Genomic DNA, 17,612 nt, shown 5'->3' with positions numbered 1-17,612 from the left:
TTCTATAGTGACCTTTCTAAAAATAAAAGTCTGGAGTGCCTGACTGGCTCAGTCGGGAGAGCGTATGACTTGATCTTGGGGTCGGGAGTTCAAGCTCCATGGTGGGCATAGAGCTTACTTAAAAAGATAAATAAAAAGAAAGAAAAAATAAAATAAAAATAAGTCTAATAATAATCAGCCTTAAGATTATATTCCCTAGGGGCGCCTGGGTGGTTTAGTCCGTTAGATGTCTGACTCTTAGTTTTGGCTCAGGTCATGATCTCACATTCGTGAATTCGGCTCATGTGCTGACAGAGTTGGGCTCTGTGCTGACAGCGTGGAGACTGCTTGGGATTCTCTCTCTCTCTCTCTCCCTCTCTGCCCCTCCCCAGCTCTTGTGTGTGTGTGTGTCTGTGTGTGTGTGTGTGTGTGCGCGCGTGCGCGTGCACACTCTCTCAAAATAAACATTAAAAAAAAAAAGTCCCATGTTCTACTGAGTGAGCCAGCCAAGCACCCGTCTTATGATTTTTAAGACGAACAAGACAATAAAAAAATCTAGATAATCCATCAACAAGGTAGCAATTAAATAAACTGTATTACACCAATGCTGTAAAGTAGACCTTTATGGTCTGATGTAGAAAGAACTCCAAAAACACATTATAACATGAAAAAAGCAAATTGCAGAGTCCTACGTGTATGTACGTATATATATACATGGGTGAAACATATATGTATATATTAAGATACATAAAAGTATAAAAAAGGATTGGAAAGGTATTCCAAAATTTTTAACAACGGTTACCAATAGCTAGAAAAGTGGGGGTGGGGGAGATGTGCATGAAGAATCATATACATTTTGCCCACATACTTTATTATTTGAAATTTTTAAACAAGATGTACTTGTTTATTATAAGAACTAAAATTTTAACACAGTAAAATAATTAGTAGCCATAATATAATCAGTTCCAAACACAGTGCCAGACACTACGCTGGGGCTTCAAGCACCTTTATCAATAACCCTCAGAGACAAGAGAGTAAGATATACTGATTATGCCCAAAGTCAGACAGAAGAAACTGAGGTTCAGAAAAGTCAGATAGGTCGTAACTAGTAGTGCCTGAGTCGTAATCTGACCCAGGTCTGTCCAGATCCAAGCAAGATGCTATGTTCCTTCTATGAGATCACATAGCTGATAAGGGTTTAATCATTAATCACGAGTCTCAAATTCATGTATAAATGAGCTGTGATAAGACAGAACTCTATTATAGCTACCAATATTTTTGTTCAAGATTTATCATTTGTTTACATGTTTCTATAAATAACTGAAAACTACATAGGACCGTATCTCTCAGCTGCCCTGCAGGGTGATGTGCTTCCTGTAGGTGAGCTGAGTGGCACCCAAGTGAACGGAGAGGAGATCAACAAGTTATTCAAGCTCACACGTAAGATGACTGAATCTCGTTCTGGAAATAAAAGTACACATGAACAGTGCTACACTGCTGAGAAACAGACAAACAACAACAAAGAAGTGAGGAATTGCCCTAAACCTCAATCTGCTTCTTAGCATAGGCACAGAGGGACTCTGGGGACTGACCGGAGAGGTGGGTATTACCTAGGACACGTAGGGTACTTTCAAGGCCAAGAGGTCCAGTGATGTAAAAATATCTACTGCTACACTTACGAAGCTGGCCGGTCTTGTCTGAGGTCAATGGTGAAAACAACGGCGTCTTCACCTGCAGACAGGAACGTACAGGGAGAGTCCGGTTCCAGGGCCAACTGAAGGAGAAAAAAAGAAAGGATGAGGTTTCTACAGATTAGAATCAGGGCCATCTAGTTTATTCCTTTATCTTTAAGAAGGACTGCATTTTATTTACTATTTAATATTTACTCTTAATAGAGACAGTGTGTGTGCGCGTGCACAAGTGGGGGGGGGGCAGAGAGAGAGAGGGAGATGGGGGATTGAAGTGGGCTCCATGCTGACAGCAGAGGGCCTGATGGGGGGCTCCAACTCATGAACTGTGAGATCATGACCCTTGAGCCGAAGTCGGATGCTTAACTGACTGAGCCACCCAGGCACCCCGGGAAGGACTGCATTTTAAATATCTCAAGAGGGCGCCTGGGTGGCTCAGTCGTTAAGCATCTGACTTGGGCTCAGGTCATGATCTCACAGTTCATGAGTTCTAGTTCCACATCTGGTGAGCTCAAGCCCTGCTTCGGGTGAGCATGAGCCCTGCTTTGGGTAAAACACAAGCCCCAGGTGAGACCCAACTTCTCTCTTTCTCTTTCTCTGCCCCTCACTCATTTGTGCCCTCTGTCCCATAGCTAACTAACTAACTAAATACCTAAGCGAGAAACCTGCCTAGCTGTTTTGTTATAAAACCCCAGGAAAAGAACTAATAAACCCATTCTCTCTTGTTGTGTGTGAATTAGTTAGAGCTTGTTGATCCCATACAAGTCAAGAGAACAGGAGTTTTGCTTTTTCAACTAAGTCCTCAAGGGATCTGAGTAACAATACCAAAGAAAAACGTCAGCCATTAAGGTTCATTCTCAAAATCAATTCCACTCTCGGGTGGGCAGAAAAATGGTGCCCAAGTGTCACTCTCTTACATCGTAGTTCTAAAAATTAGCTAACTAGCAGGTTTGGGGTAGGCTTAAGAATCAAAGAAATAGGTAATTTTCATATTTTCCGAGCCATTTGGGCTAGAAAAGGATACCCATTAGCTTAGGGTTTGTAAAAGCGGGCCACTCTCCTCCCACAGTATGACCACTCTGAGACTAGGCAGCTCGCAGCTCCTCACTGGCTGCCCCCATGACTGTCTGTCCTATGTTCCCAGTTCTAAATAGGGCTTCCAGAAATAGTGCTGTCTGTGCCCTGAGACCTGGGCAAAAAGTTGGTGCTCTCACATGCAAAGAGCCGACCACTAGGGCTTTGGCGCCGTTAAGATGTTCTAGATACAATCAAAGTAGATTTAAGAAGTTTGGAAGCCGCAGGAGACCTCAAGGATTTCCAAAGCAACCGTGGGTCGGCTTCGGCTTCATCAACTGAATGCCACACGTGCAAAATCCAGAGAGCTCTCAAACACTTGCCTTCCAAGAAGTTTAGGGTGGCTGTGGCTGCTTTTTCTCCCTTTCCAGCTACAAATTTTAGGACGGAGAGAAGTGAGGCAGGTGTCCACAACAGAAGGGACACAATGGGCAGAGATCTACGAAGGCCTTGGCTGAGATCCGGGGCTGAGGAGCTGGACCACACAACCGTGGGGGCGAGAGCTTGCTTACCTTGTGGGACGCTCCCTTGTGCTGGGCCACACGCTTCGTGTTCTTGCAACACTGTGTGGCAGACAGCTCTGCTACCCGCACCTGCCCGTCACGGGCACACATGGCCAGGGTGGAGTCACCGCTGTTAGGAAGGAACTTGGCCTGGAACGTTAATGACAAAAAGGGATACACAAAAGAAATTGAGGAGGTGAATCTGAGAGGGAAACACGGGATAACGGCCCCACCCCATCCCTTCTGTTGGGCAACGGTTGGAAACTTGGCTCTCCTAGCCTTATACCCTTGGCTCAAATCCCGTTTCTTCCAAGAGTTAAAGAAGAGGGAGGAAAACTTTCTGATAGAAGACGGCATTGCAGGTGACTCTGGAAGGCTGAACTGGCACAGGATTAGTGCTCAGGTGAACTAGGGCTACGCCTACGAGGGGAGAACCGTAAGGAAAAGAGGAGCAAAGTCTATCTTGATTCAGGAAGCAAAGGGAAACTTGTTACAAAGGCAACCAGTGCCTTCTCTCCGCAGAAGAGCTCCCACCCAGGAATCAATGCTAGTTGCAGTATGATGGAGGGGCTGATGAGTAAACGAGAAGGACAATACTAACAGATATTCATCAAACGTTTATTAAGTACAAGACAGGATTCTAGACTGCTCAGCTTCCGTATTAATCCTCACGATCCTGTTACTAGCTCCACGTTACAGATACACAAACTGAAGCCGGAGATTACAGAATTTGCCCAAGATCACAAAGCTAGCGAGGGGGCAGGGCCAGGATGGGAACCCCGTCTGGCTCAAGAGCCTCTGCTCTTAGATGCATGCCTTCTATCAGGGTCCCCTGAGTACCTTCCTGATGACTTCCAAGCACCCGACCTATAACGAGGCTTCTGACCGCCACCAGGCTTGGGAAGAATGAAAGGCGGTCATGGCTCTTTCAGCGTATTTAACTCCTCTAAGTGATCAAGGGAGCCACGGCAGGACTGAGCCCTGAGGCCAGTCCAGACTCACTGTCTGCTCCCGCTCCAAGCACCTCAGGCTTGTCTAACTCCTGCCTGACTTTCCCAGTGGCCGTCCTGCTCCCTTGCCTCACCTGGAAGACATTGCTTTTGTGGCCGCTCTCAAAGTCCAGCACTGGCTGCCGCCGCACCCAGTCCCAAACCACCACTTTCAGGTCATCGCTGCCACTGGCCAGCCAGGTGCCGCGCTGGTTAAAGTGCAGGGTGTTGACACAACCAGTATGGCCCTCGAGCCCATGCTGCAGGCGGAAACGCTGCACAAAGACTCTTGCTCCGCAAGCCTCATAGACAAAGCGGGCGCTAGAACCCAGCTCCCGCTCCCGAAGGGCAGGAAGGGCTTGCCACCGAGGTCGAGGCAGGGCGGATGTCTCCGAAGACACCCAGTCCTCCAGGGCCCGCTCATCATCTGATGAGTCCTGGTCACGGTTGGCCCGCTTCCGCTGGACACGGCGCCGAGGGTGCGCTTCCTCCTCCTCCTCCTCTTCTTCCTCTTCTTCCTCTGAGCGGTCATGGACTTGGTTTTCGTCGTTGATGGAGTAATGGCCAGTGTCTTCCATGCTGTCAGAGTCCTTGTCTTCACCTGAGCTCTCCGTATCTGTACCCCGGCTTCCTGTGCTGGCACGGTTGGGGCCACCATCATCCCCAGTCAAGCTCAAGCTCAGGTCTGAGGCTTCCACTTCAATGCCTGAGGATGTCTCCCTCCCCTCCTCAGCGCCAGACATCTCCTCTGGACTGCTAGACAGGCTTCCTGCATGGTAGTGAGGAATGGGCGGGCGAGGGGGAAAACAAGGAAACGGGAGAGTGATCAGAAGGATGTTCCCTCCTCGGTCCAAGAAATCATCACGCCCAAAGATCCAGAAACCAACTCTGGTCGACGTGCTTTTGTTCAAGTGCTTACCATAAATACTACCTTCTGAGGGGGGTGTCTCGTACAGGACAAGAAACTGGAAAGATTAAGATCAAAGCCACAGGCAAACAAAGGTGCTTCAACCCAAGTGAAGACCCACAGGGCAGCCCAAGAGTCTGATAACTCCCCCCGCCCCCACCGCCTCTCTCTAGCAAAGCACAGCCAGGTGGAGTCCAAGTACATCCGATACAACTACCTTAAGCTCTGTTCTGCTGGACACACGTCTATTAAGCACAGCAAACAATTAAGTCAAATAGGGAAAAAAAAAAAAAAAAAAAAAAAGAACAGCCATTCCCAGCAACAGCTGGCACCTCCATCTTCTTAGAGGAAGGCAGAAAACAACAGATTAAAATCATTCTGACAGTGGGGGTAGAGAAGAACAATTTCCTACTTCAAGGAAGTACCACCACCTCCCACCTCCTAAATCCCAGTTTCTTCCCTTGAGGTCTTAAAGTCCACTAAGAATCCAGAAGGAGGTAGAAGGGACATGCGGTAACTGCGGTCCTGGGTTCCTGGTTCGCTGTTTGCTAATAAATGTGTTCTAATAACTTCCATTAATTCAATAACGTTAACACTACATCTAGTTATTGGAACTCTACCCTGAGGTAGAGTTTTACCAGGAAGCACACGCAAAACTGATGACAAGCAACGCTACCAGAGTGGCACCCGGGAAGGGAAGTTCACCACGTTTTTCAGTCTGCCATGCTGGTGGCCGTAAAAGAACTGGGCCACTTGGAGCAATCTAACCCCTGACAATGAGACACTGCATTCTCCCAACAACAGCCAGATCTTATTTCAGCGAGCACCCTGGCAATGTGCTAGAGCCAATACGGCCACAGCTTCCACACTGAAGCCGAGGTGTGAAGAAAGGAAGGAGGGAATGAGGATTCTGAACACTGTTCACGGCCTCCTTTCCTGATGATGCCAAATTTTACCTTACCAGAAGTGAAGGCTGTTAGGAGAAGCAGACCAGCGATGGGCGACTCTGGTATGAGCTATCCAACCCCACAATGACGTTTAAAGGGTTCAAAGCAGTGCCTGACCGCTTAGTCACCTGGAGCAGAGCGGCAATTTCTAAAAATCTTTGCGGCAACGGAACCCCTTCACAACGAACTCTGAGGCAAAACCCAACACAGAAAACAGACGAACAATACAAGCACTTTGGTTCAAGCAGTGACAGAAGGCTGGGAGACACATAAACAGCTCTTTTCAGAAAAGCACCCCAACTAAGATCCCAGCATGAAAACAAGTGGTGCAGGAACTGGAAGAAAAAGGGGAAAAGTGCAGCAATTTTCTCCTAGGAACTACATTTGCTGAGACTGCTGTGGATGCTGAGAAAGATTAGTAGTTGTGGTTTCTGACACACAATTGGCTTTGAAACTGGGAGTGGTGAGAAAGGACGAAATACCACACTTCCGCTTCTACGCAGAAGGAAAATGTAAACACCGAAAATCCTAGCATTTACTGTTAAAATTATGATTAACAAATCAAGATGACTTGGGGGCTCTACCAGATTAAGTTAAGGGCCAGAGCAAATCGCGAGCTCAGCAAGATGACCCTAACAGTCGATGACCAAGATCTAGCCCAGAGGCTGGCCAATTTTTTCTACAAAGGGCCCTGTCGCAAGTACGCGATGCCGCTGTTACGGCACAAAAGGACCCGTAAGCACCATGTGAATGAATGGGACGTGACCGTGTTCCAACACACTTTACAAAAACAGCGGCAGGCTGGATCTGGTCTGCTGGCCATAGCCCGCTAATCCCCGATCTGGCTAACAGCCAAATTCCAAACCACTCTAGAACCCTGAACTTTTCAATTAAGCCCAGCAAAAAATCTGAACCACTGTCTTTCACAGAAAGAAGATGACTGAACAGCAACGTTAAGAAGGGAACAAGGAGCAATACACAGCATTTTTTAAAAATCTCACTTTTCCTTACTCCGCTTCACTGTTCCACCAATCACATCAACTAGAATTTAGCCTGTAGTCCTGGCCCGCAAGGTGTTGAGGAACGCTAGACTCTTGTGCTGCCCAATTCTATGCATTTGAAGGACATTTCTCAGTTAAGAAGCTGGCTCAGGGTTCAAGCACTGATTGAATAACCCATGTCAAAATCCCGACGTTCTACCTTCAAATCTGCCCTCGACCCAGTGATTTAACACTTGCCAAGACCCTACAAAGCAAGCAAGCAAGCCCCGACTCCAGTCGGTCCAGGCTGTAACCCCGTCTGTCGTCCACTAGCTCTATCGAACTATAAGCTACCGCAGAAAGAGACCTCTCATCACAAGTGGGGAAACGCACCTTCCCACAACTCCTTGTTTCCTACACACAAAACAGCGCAGGAAAGGTCCACTCTTAGGAAAGATGTCCTTCCCTCCACTGAACTCCAGGCCTCCGCTTTCCCTGGGGGAGGAGGAGACCCTCAGGTGGCCCCTTACCGTTGGCTAAGTCTGTTTTGCCATCTGCGCCGTTCCCTTTGCTGGACATCTTGAGCGATGTTTACCGTAGCCAGCCTGCATTTAGGAGAGGAAGAAAAGGAAACAATTAGGAAATAGTCTGGGAGAGAAGAGAAAAGGGACAGGAGATTTAACAACGCACAGCTTTTATCGTTTTCATAAAAATGACTTTTTGAGGGGTGCCTGGCTGGCTCAGTCCCTGGAGCATGGGACTCTCACTTGATATAGGGGTTAAGTTCAAACCCCATGTTGGGGGTTTAAAGTAGAGATTACTTTAATAAAATATTTTGGGGGGCACCTGGGTGGCTCAGTCGGTTAAGCATCCGACTCTTTGATTTCAGCTCAGATCATGATCTCCTGTTTTGTGAGACTGAGTCCCGCACTGGGCTCTGTGCTGGCAGCACGGAGCCTGCTCGGGATTCTCTCTCTACTTCTCTCTCTCTGCCCCTCCCCCACTCCTGCTTTCTCTCTCAAAATAAGTGAACTTTTTTTTTAAAGCTTTAAAAAAAAAAACTTTTTGAGTCTGTGCTCAACAGGGCTTCTCAGCTGCTGAAAATCCTATCAGGCCTCCCTCCCCCATGTCTAAATTCCATAAAGAGACAGTATCTTTGGGAGGTCAACTGCTATCTCTTTACCTGAGTAACTGGCAATGATTTTTCAGATGGAAAGGAAGGAACTGAAATAAAACCTGAACCAGCAGGCATATATCCAGTGACAGGTACTACAAGCAGAGAGCCTGAACACAAAAAGCTAGCTTCAGCATTGCCCTCTAGGCAGGAATCTTCTGCTGTAAATTCAGTCAGGTGTGTCCATAAATTTTATGAAACACCGTCTTCATAACATGAAGCAGAGGGCCAGACTCTGAATATCATCTTACACCCAAGTCAACAGAGACAGAAGAGACCAAGCTCTTGGGGTGAGAGCTTGGGCTTTGTTTGCTCAGATGCCTAGCTTCAAACTTACAGGCACAGACATTAACTAAGGACGACAAGAAGCAAAGCCGCATTAGAATTCAGGAGCAAGGAGCGCCTTGCCCCCAAGAAAGAACCTAAGGTTTCTTTCTTCCTCTTACAAGTAAGTCACCGAGTACAAAGCTGGGGAAGAAGAGGGTGACGTTTCCATCTCAGTCCGTTTCATAAAACAGCAAACATTATTGCACCTAACTCCACCAACTTTCACCAGATTTATCTTTTCGGCAAAGCTCTGTCTGGGAACCGGGGTACCTAGCTTTTTTTCCTCTTATGCCACTATAACACATTCATTATTTTTACAGAGCCTCACTCCCACCTCGAGCAAATTCCAAAGAGCGAAGAATAATATTATTCAGACTAGAATTTTGTGAAGCCCTTTCAGTGCCTGGACAAAAGGCACTGGTAAAAGACAAAGTATGATTATGACTCCGGTCCTCGTACCCAGGCACACTGGCTTCTAATCTTTCAACAGCCCTTTCATTCCCATAACAATTATCCCAGAAGCAGCCCCGCCCGCATCCTTACCCCCTACTCTCCTCTACAGAAATCCAAGTTGCTTCAGCAAGTGTCCCCTGCCAAGAGACAGCTGCCCAAGGCTCGCTCCGCAGCCCAGGGCGGGGGGTGGAAATAATGCACAGGCAGGACCAAGGCCGAGTCTGGGGAAGGACCTGGAAGGGTGCTGGGAGGCAATGCCAACAAAGCACAGATTTGTGAAGCCGCGCGGAAAACGACGGGCGAAGAGCGGTCCGCGGGGCCGGCTGGTTTCCTCCCGCTGCTGCTCGGAGGCGGCGTGTTGTGAGCGTTCTGCACACAGCACCGGCCTCTCCTGGCGGCAGTCCCTGTTTCTACTCTTTAGCATCTCGCAGCATCTTCTTCCCCACCCAGGGCTGAAATCCATTCTATTTAAACTGCAAAAGTCCCGCAGGGTAAGGAAAACAAGCTGTGCTACTTTAAGATTAAAAACCTCAGGTCATAAGCACACGGTGATGATGGTCAACTGAGGAGAGACCTGAGGTTTCTGACCTCCAGGAGCAAACCTCTCAACCGGCCCCTACTTTCCACCTCACCATCATCCACCTCCAAAGAAGAAAGTGGCTCCAGAGACCCCTTCTCGAGCCCGAACTGCACCAACTCCTCCAGAGGCCCAGACGGCCTGAGCTGCAGACTCAGGTCGGTGCCTGAAAACACAGCCGCGCTCCCGGCCTCCGGGGCCAGGAGAAGCCAGAGCTCCTAGCTTGCCGAGGGGGAGACAGGGCCTCATGGTTCAACCCCAGGCTGCAGAGCTGGTCTTTCGGGGAAAATGGCTTACGGTTCTTGCAAAATGAGATCTTCTTCGTGAGGAAGAAAGCTGACGGAACGTATTGCTAAATTCAGAAACAGGGACAACCCCGTGAATGCTTATGCCAACTCTGTTTAATCACGGAGTTGGAAGGCAGATAGCTTCTGAAGGTCACATCTTAGGGGCCATGGAGTTTAGCACAATTAGTTGTAGATTGAAAATTAGTCCAGGGTTGCAGCATGAGTAAGCCATTAGCATCCTTTCTGACTTTGGATGAGCTACTTAACCTTTCTGAGGCTTCATTTTTCTCTTTTTGTAAAACAGTAGTGGTTAATTCCAGAGACGGTCGAGATAAGCAGAATTCTACGTTAAACGTTCTGCAGAAGGACGCTCTGGAGCAGTGGTCTCAAAACGGATTATAAACCCCTATCGGTGAAAATTTTTACCATGAATCCCGAATATGTGTGCGTGCATGTACATACATGTTATCTAACCGATTCACATTAAATATTACATTTAATGTTTGTAGCGGAAAAAAAAATTCCAACATTCTTTCTCTATACACCACCGGACCACATTCCATACCCCTCTGGGTGCACACCTTCCCCCTCAGGAGGACCACTTTTTTAAAAAGCCAAGAAATGATGACAATAAAATACAATCACTTTGCAAAGGAGTTGTTGTTCTTATCATATAAATTTCTGTCAGAATGAAGAAGTTTAACGCCATCTCAACTCTGGGGCAGGAACTCAAGTGTCCAACTGAAAACAGGCTAAGATGCTATGACAGGGCCCTAGGTCTCAAGTATAAGAACCACTCTAGAGTCTCCGCCGCCATCAAAGATGATGGTTCTTTTATAATCAGAGGTTAGGGACCCTACTTGACCCAAACATAAATTGCTTTCTTCATTTTTTAATGCACTACATTCCCAGCAAATCCACTGCTTTTACCTTGATCAATTTCCATGTAAAATTCAGTCCAGAACAAACGAATCTGAGCTCGGAGGAGCTGATTGATGAGCTCACTGTCCCAGGTAGCTTGGGGAGTTTAATTAGATTAGCCCTACTGCCTACACTCTAAAAATAACCATAACCCCTGCCAAACAGAAGGTTAAAGAGTAAACTACTGGGGGATGGGGGAAAAAGATCCAGGTGTCATTTTAATTTCTACCCAAGAAAGGCCAGTGACCTAGATCTCTCCTGTCTTAAGGAAAAGGCCTTAAAGTTTTAACCAAATACATGACAAAATATTAACTAAAAACCAAGCAAAGAGGCAGTTAATACAGTGTACGAGAGTACTTTGTGGGGGTGCCTGGGTGGCTCAGCCGATTAAGCGTCCCACTTCAGCTCAGGCCATGATCTCACAGTTTGTGAACTGGAGCCCTGCGTTGGGCTGACGGTGCAGAGCCTGCTTGGGATTCTCTCTCTGCTCCTCCTCCACTCACGCTTCCTCCCTCCCTCTCTCTCTCTCTCTCTCTCTCTCTCTCTCTCAAAATAAACTACTACAGAGCAACAAAAAGGAGTGGATTATTGACACACACAGCAACGAGGATGGGTCGCAAATACGTCATGCTAAGTCAAAAGGGCAAGACTCAAGCAGCTACGTAACAGGATTCCTCTCATGGGACATTCTAGAAAAGATAAACTACGGGGACAGACAGCAGATCAGTGGTTGCTGGATGGGGGTGGAGAATGGACAACAACCAGGCACAAGAAGACTTCTAGAAACGACGGAGTTGTTGTCCGCCTCGACCGTGGGTGGTGGTGTTATGTGAGTATGCGTTTGTCAGAGTCCACAGAACAGGTCACTGAAAAAAGGCATAGATTTTACTGTATGTGAATGATCCCTCAATAAATTTGGCCAAACAAAAAAGAATGAGAGAAAGGAGGCAGGGGGAAGAAGTTGGGCAAATGTTAAAGGACAAAGCCCGATCATTAAAAATTAAAAATACTAAATTCTCATGGGGCGCCTGGGTGGCTCAGTCGGTCAAGCATCTGACTTCAGCTCAGGTCATGATCTCACAGCTGGAGTTCAGGCCCCGCATTGGGCTCTGTGCTGACAGCTTGGAGCCTGGAGCCTGCTTCGGATTCTGTGTCTCCCTTTCTCTAACTCTCCCCCATTCATGCTCTGTCTCTCGCTGTCTCAAAAGTAAATAAACACTAAAAAAACATTTTTTTTTTTTTAAATACTAAATTCTCAAGCCTGTGACAGTAACAAGTCAGCTAAAGTGGTCAACACACCACAGTAAATGAAGGCAAAACATCAGGTCTTCTTGTTTGAAAAAGAAAGTGTGGGAGGAATTTTACTGTGACCAAAGCTGCCTGTGACTTACCAGCAGCACCATTAAAGGCAAGCGAGGGGTGCCCGGGTGGCTCAGTCAGGTAAGCGTCCGACCCCGGTCATGATCTCACAGTTTGTGAGTTTGAGCCCCATGTCCCCTGCTTGGAATGCTCTCCCCCCCACCCCCCTACCCCTGCCTCTCTCTCAAAACAAATAAACACTAAAAAAAAAAAAAAAAAAAAAAAAAAAGGCAAGATAGGCAAGATGAAGCCTAAACTTCTAAAAGACCCCAACACCTAGTTGGTGACAGCTATATGTATCAAGAACCGAAAGCAATTCAAAATAGTTCCAGTGGTTGTACTGTTATTTTGTAGACTTACTGCTTTTATTTTTCAAATTTCTCTTAAATTAAATTTCATTTTAACTCCTTTGTTAGGAAAATAGGTCTGACAGTTCTACCTCACCTCAGGCCCAACGGGCACATCTACTCCTCCAAACGGTACCGCCACTGCTCCCTTTACTGAGACCCGAGCTCACCGACACACAAGCCCGGAGCGCTCCGGGCGGCCCGGTGCCTGGCGTGGTGCGCCTCCCTCTGCGAGTCAAGGGCCCCGTTCTCCTACACCGACACCCGTAGTTGGAGCAAGTTTTAGAATTTCCTCTGAAACTGAGAAAGAGTGGTAGGAAATACTTCAATTATTGGTAAAACACCTACCAGAGAGCCACACGGTCTCGGGTTGCTCTTGGGAGGACAGACATCCCAACACCCCCATCACGGGACAGCTGTTCAGGGCCAATCTCCATCCACGGGCTTAATTTACCTCTTTACCCTGGGCTCTGCGGTCCATCTGGAATCGACCAGTCCTACTTTCCCCATCCCCAATTGTGGAGTTCAAGCTGAAACGGTTCATTTTAAATCCTTTCTCCTCACCTTACCATTTCTTTACTTCACAATAAACACTTCTGGCCAACCTTCCGGCCACCAGCCACACTCCATCGGTATGGAGTTTATTCACCAGACAACCTCACGCACTGAAATTCAAAGGATAACCCCAAGGAAACTGAAACTCATACTATAAACCACGTTTCCAGGGGGGTAGGTTCTGGGCCACTCTCTATTAAGTGCCTGGAGGGGCTGACCACACTGCCCGGTCTCCCCTGGTAAGCTGGACAGAGGAGCAGAAAGAGACCATACGTGCTTCCGGATCAGGGAAGTTAATGTCCATCAGTTTTTTGTTGTGCAGACTTCACAGCACAAGGCAACCTAACTGCACGGCACTCGAGCTGCCCCTGCTTATCCCGATTATAGGGCTCTGGCACCACCCAGTGGCCCATCTACACACAGACAAGCTACTAACACAACAACGTACAAGGCAATACAGGAGCTACAAATACAGACAAGGCAGTCATGATCCCCTCTGCAGCCAATCATCGATTAGGAAAAATGAGTACACAACTACGATACAAGTGATCCAAGCACCAATCACGGTTACAAAAAAGATAAACTGGGCTTTAAAGGAAGGACAGGATTTCAGGGCGTAAAGGTGAGAAAGACCAGGACAAGGATGAGAAAATACATGGAGGATGAAAAACATGTTCAAGTCTGGTTTGGCTGGCTGGTGGGGTACAGCTGATTAGTTAAGGAGTGCAGGAGGTGTAGGGGTGTGTGTGTGTGTGTGTGTGTGTGTGTGTGTGTGTGTGTTAGGCATCAGGAAGATTATTTTGTCAAGGATAATAAGACCGACAGAAACGGACAAAAACGGAAGGACAAACCAGTTTAAAGGCTGCCATGGTTGTTGAGGTAAAAAGCAATGAGCACCTGTCTTAGGCTGGTGGCAGAAGACATTAAAAGAAGAGAATTGATGTGAGAACCCTGTAGAGGTAAAACTGATGGCTCAATGGTAGTTATGAAGCTCACAAAGTCAAAAAGACAAGCTTGAGGCTGGGTGCCCAAGGGAAGTCAATCCCACAAATGAGAAGCTGGCATGTGGGAGAAGAGATGAATTTGATTTTATGTTTAAAATCCAAGTCGACACGTCAGGAAGGTAGCAGAAAACAAGTGTAGGTCTGAAATTTGAGAAATCGGGGTCACAGATACAGACTTGGGAACGACTTACACGGAGAAGCTTCAAAATCAACTACCTTATAAACTTTACCTCACTCAACAACAAAAACGTATGTACCCGAGAAAGGTGAGAGAGTCCGAGGAAACAATCCCGGGTTAACATCTACCCCTAGAGAAAGAAGTAAGAGGGAGGCAGGAAAATGCTCAGGAGAGCGGAAGGAATAAGGAGTGCTAGGTGTCTTGGAAGTCAAGAGATAAAAAGGTTTCAAGAAGGTGGGGACGGTCCATGTAGAGAGAGAGGGAGAAAGAGGGAATTCCCATTTCAAATGCTACAGAGAAGCCCAGAAAGACGCGTACTGAGAAAAGGCTCGAAGAGTCAGAGAAGCTGTCCATGGAATTACCTCAGATATGAAGGGAGAATGTCATTTCCTCCCTCTTCAAGGATCATAAAAGGACTCAGTTATCTCTTCAGTTGAGTCCATTAAAGTTATTTCCTGAAAAAATTTATCAGTCTACCAATCAATCATCGCCTGAGACCCATGTTTAAACAATTCAGTATTTTTTTTTAATTTTTTTAATGTTTACTTTTGAGAGAGAAAGAGCGTGAGCAGGGGAGGGGCACAGAAAGAAGGAGACACCGGATCGGAAGTGGGCTCCAGGCTCCGAGCTGTCGGCAGAGCCCGACGTGGGGCTCGAACCCACAAACCGCGAGATGGTGACCTGAACCGAAGTCGGACGCTTAACCGATTGAACCACCCAGGCGCCCCAGAAATGTTTTTATTTATGCAGTCATGTGGACAGACCTTTTATTCTTTAGATACGCTCTTATAAGAAACACCGAATTCTTCCTTTGAGCTCATTTGCTTCATCACTCGGCACTGAAGAGCCCGGTTTTTAAAGACAGAATCTGGTAGAACAGAAGGGTTTCTGGTGTCAGTCGGACCTGGGTCTGACTCTGCCTCTACCACTCACTTTTACGTTTGTTTCTCCTCCTATAAAACGGGACGATACCATTACCCTGCAGAAGCTGGTTTAGAGAATTAAAGACATGTTTGCAAAGAGCTTATCTGTACCTGGGAGGTACGTGTATTTTCTTTCTGGCTTCTCATTTCTGGTTCCAGACCACATTTCCTAGAGAAGCCTGGGCGTCTTCACCACCCAGCAATGATCTTCCAAACACTGTACACAAATGAGAACACGGTTCTAAGTCTAGGAAATCTGTTTACCTGTTCTCATTGACCTTTTAAAGACTCAGAGATCTGCCAATAGCTCTCGAGCGCATCCATGCTCTACGAACTACAGGTAAAGCAATATACCCAGGTGCCTCTCTCTGAGTTCTTCTCCCTCTTGAAGGCTCATCGGACGGCCAAGATGAGGACCTCAAAGCAATCCTCACAGGTGACGAGGAAGAAAATAAAGAATTCCTGCATCAACTGTACTATGAACAAGAAACTTCTTTCCTCCTTTGGATGAATGCCTCCTCTCCCTGTTGGTAATTCCAAATGTCCTGTGTTTACAGTTTATTGGCTTTAATTCTAGTAACAGTATTTCAGAGTATGTTAGGAATGCGCTCTAAACCTTAAGTGCTGTCTGCGGCAACAGACTTAAGGGACCTTTTATGACAACATTTAAGCCCATTTACCTCAGTTTAAATGATTCTAAGGAAAATTCATTTCCAAGGAAATCCACTGTGTTTCCACGATGAAATGATTTACCTTTACATGAGAATCCAGCCCCCATTACCAGTTTTTGCACTCACACTGCAAACTGTTCTTTAATCGCTGGAAAGGAGATGGAAGTGTGATGCTCCAAAGATAGAACTTATAACAAAACAGTAAAACGGAAAGTCTCAAAACCTCAAGAAGTGCCCTCCTACCTGCACTAGGTGAGAGGGAAGAGTCTTAATGCTGGGTCCTAAAATAAGGTCAAAAACACGTCTGATAACGTGGCAGTGCTTAAACTACACCAGGGGAATACAGCCTCCTGGCTACCACCAGAGGTAAATCCTACGACAGGTTTCCAGATGGCTGAGAAAAACCAGAACAACAACAAAATGACATGAGAGGGAAGCATGGATCTCCTTACACAGGATCCGTACCAACGACAAGAGCAAAAATCTAACCTCTCACACGCGATACCAAAAATGTCGTCAATAACCCAATCCATTACACGTACTCCATTTCATTAAAAAGATGCCATCTGTGTCATATTAGTCACTCCCCAGGCCCTATCTGCAAACTCAGGGCAGACTCAGTTCATTAATTTATCTTTAGCATGCATACTCCAGAGGTGAAGGTAGCACTTGAGAAAGTGGGCTTCTGGCCCAGAAACCAGGTCCTACAGAGACACAGATAAAAGCCTGCTCTAAAGAAGCGTGACCGAGTCACCAAATTCATCACACACTAACTTTCAAAGACCTTTCAAGGACTTTCTTCTCCAAGAAAATAACTGAATCAGTAAACAAGAATTTCTGACCAATCCTAACCGTGGCACAGTTCCTCTATTATATGCATAAAAACATTAAGATGAAGTTTTCATTATTACTGTGAAGCTAACCTAAAATCACTGGCAGGTAGCTTTGACATGAAGATATACACGTGTCACTACCTCCGCGTCCACTGCTGGTTCAATTCTTCCAGTTAGTTGCCCCGGGTTCCAAATTGGTTGAGTGTAAGCCGATTATCTTGGCTTACTGATAATTTGTTTTTTTAAAAAAGAAAAAGCTAATTCAGTCTTAACGACTAACTTTAACGCCAATGTTATGCAAAAAAAATCTCTTAATTCTGTCTTTTATAATCCGGAAAATTCCTAGACATGTTTAGAATAACTTTTCTCCAGTAGAAACAATCCAGAAACAAATCTATCTCCTGAAAACAAAGGTTAATTAGTCACTGCAACTCACCTGATAGAACACAGGACCGAGAGCATGAAACTCGAAGGTCTCAGTCTCCCACAACAGGGCACACTTCTGCAGAATGTCTTCTAGAGTCCTTTTGCTTTTGAAATGTCAGTATTGTTTTAAACAGGCCACAAAAAGGCTGCTTTCTTTTACTCTCTCTGCAGACAAGCTTGTCTTAGGTTGGTCCTAGTGAACGCTAAGGATCACAGCACTGGTACTGGTTCCTATACATTCCACAGACTGCTGTATACAGTGCCCTGTCAGGCTGGTGGTGGGAACTAAGGTCACAGTCACAAGCATACCTACCCTCCCACTCAGCCATGCTAGGAAATACTTCCTACTAAGATGCGACAATTCTTATGCGACGCCCTGAAATATAAAATAACTTCAGAAAAGTAAGAATTTTATCGTTGTGGCCCACAAACTAAGAATACTGGTTCACTATATACACAGATGTCACCTGAAGCACAGAAGGTGAAACCCCTGGGGGAGGAGAGATTCTC

At 46.4% G+C, this 17,612-nt stretch overlaps 1 protein-coding gene across 3 annotated transcripts in view; it reads right to left on the bottom strand.

Annotated features, from left to right (window-relative positions):
• Positions 1-17,612, bottom strand: part of DCAF8 (DDB1 and CUL4 associated factor 8) — a 41,782-nt gene that overhangs the window by 20,609 nt on the left and 3,561 nt on the right. For all 3 annotated transcript variants that reach the window (XM_030303388.2, XM_030303387.2, XM_030303389.2), the window contains exons 3-6: positions 7,598-7,672; positions 4,329-5,002; positions 3,254-3,394; positions 1,659-1,753 (exon numbers count right to left, since the gene is read on the bottom strand). In XM_030303388.2, the coding sequence (XP_030159248.1) occupies positions 1,659-1,753; positions 3,254-3,394; positions 4,329-5,002; positions 7,598-7,646 (959 nt within the window). In that variant the 5' untranslated portion in view covers positions 7,647-7,672. The remainder of the gene's footprint in view (positions 1-1,658; positions 1,754-3,253; positions 3,395-4,328; positions 5,003-7,597; positions 7,673-17,612) is intronic.

The sequence above is a fragment of the Lynx canadensis genome, chromosome F1, assembly GCF_007474595.2.
Source record: "Lynx canadensis isolate LIC74 chromosome F1, mLynCan4.pri.v2, whole genome shotgun sequence".
NCBI classification, from domain to species: Eukaryota; Metazoa; Chordata; class Mammalia; order Carnivora; family Felidae; genus Lynx; species Lynx canadensis.
The sequence above is the reverse complement of the archived record's forward strand: the minus strand, read 5'-3'. Positions and strand labels throughout refer to the sequence as shown.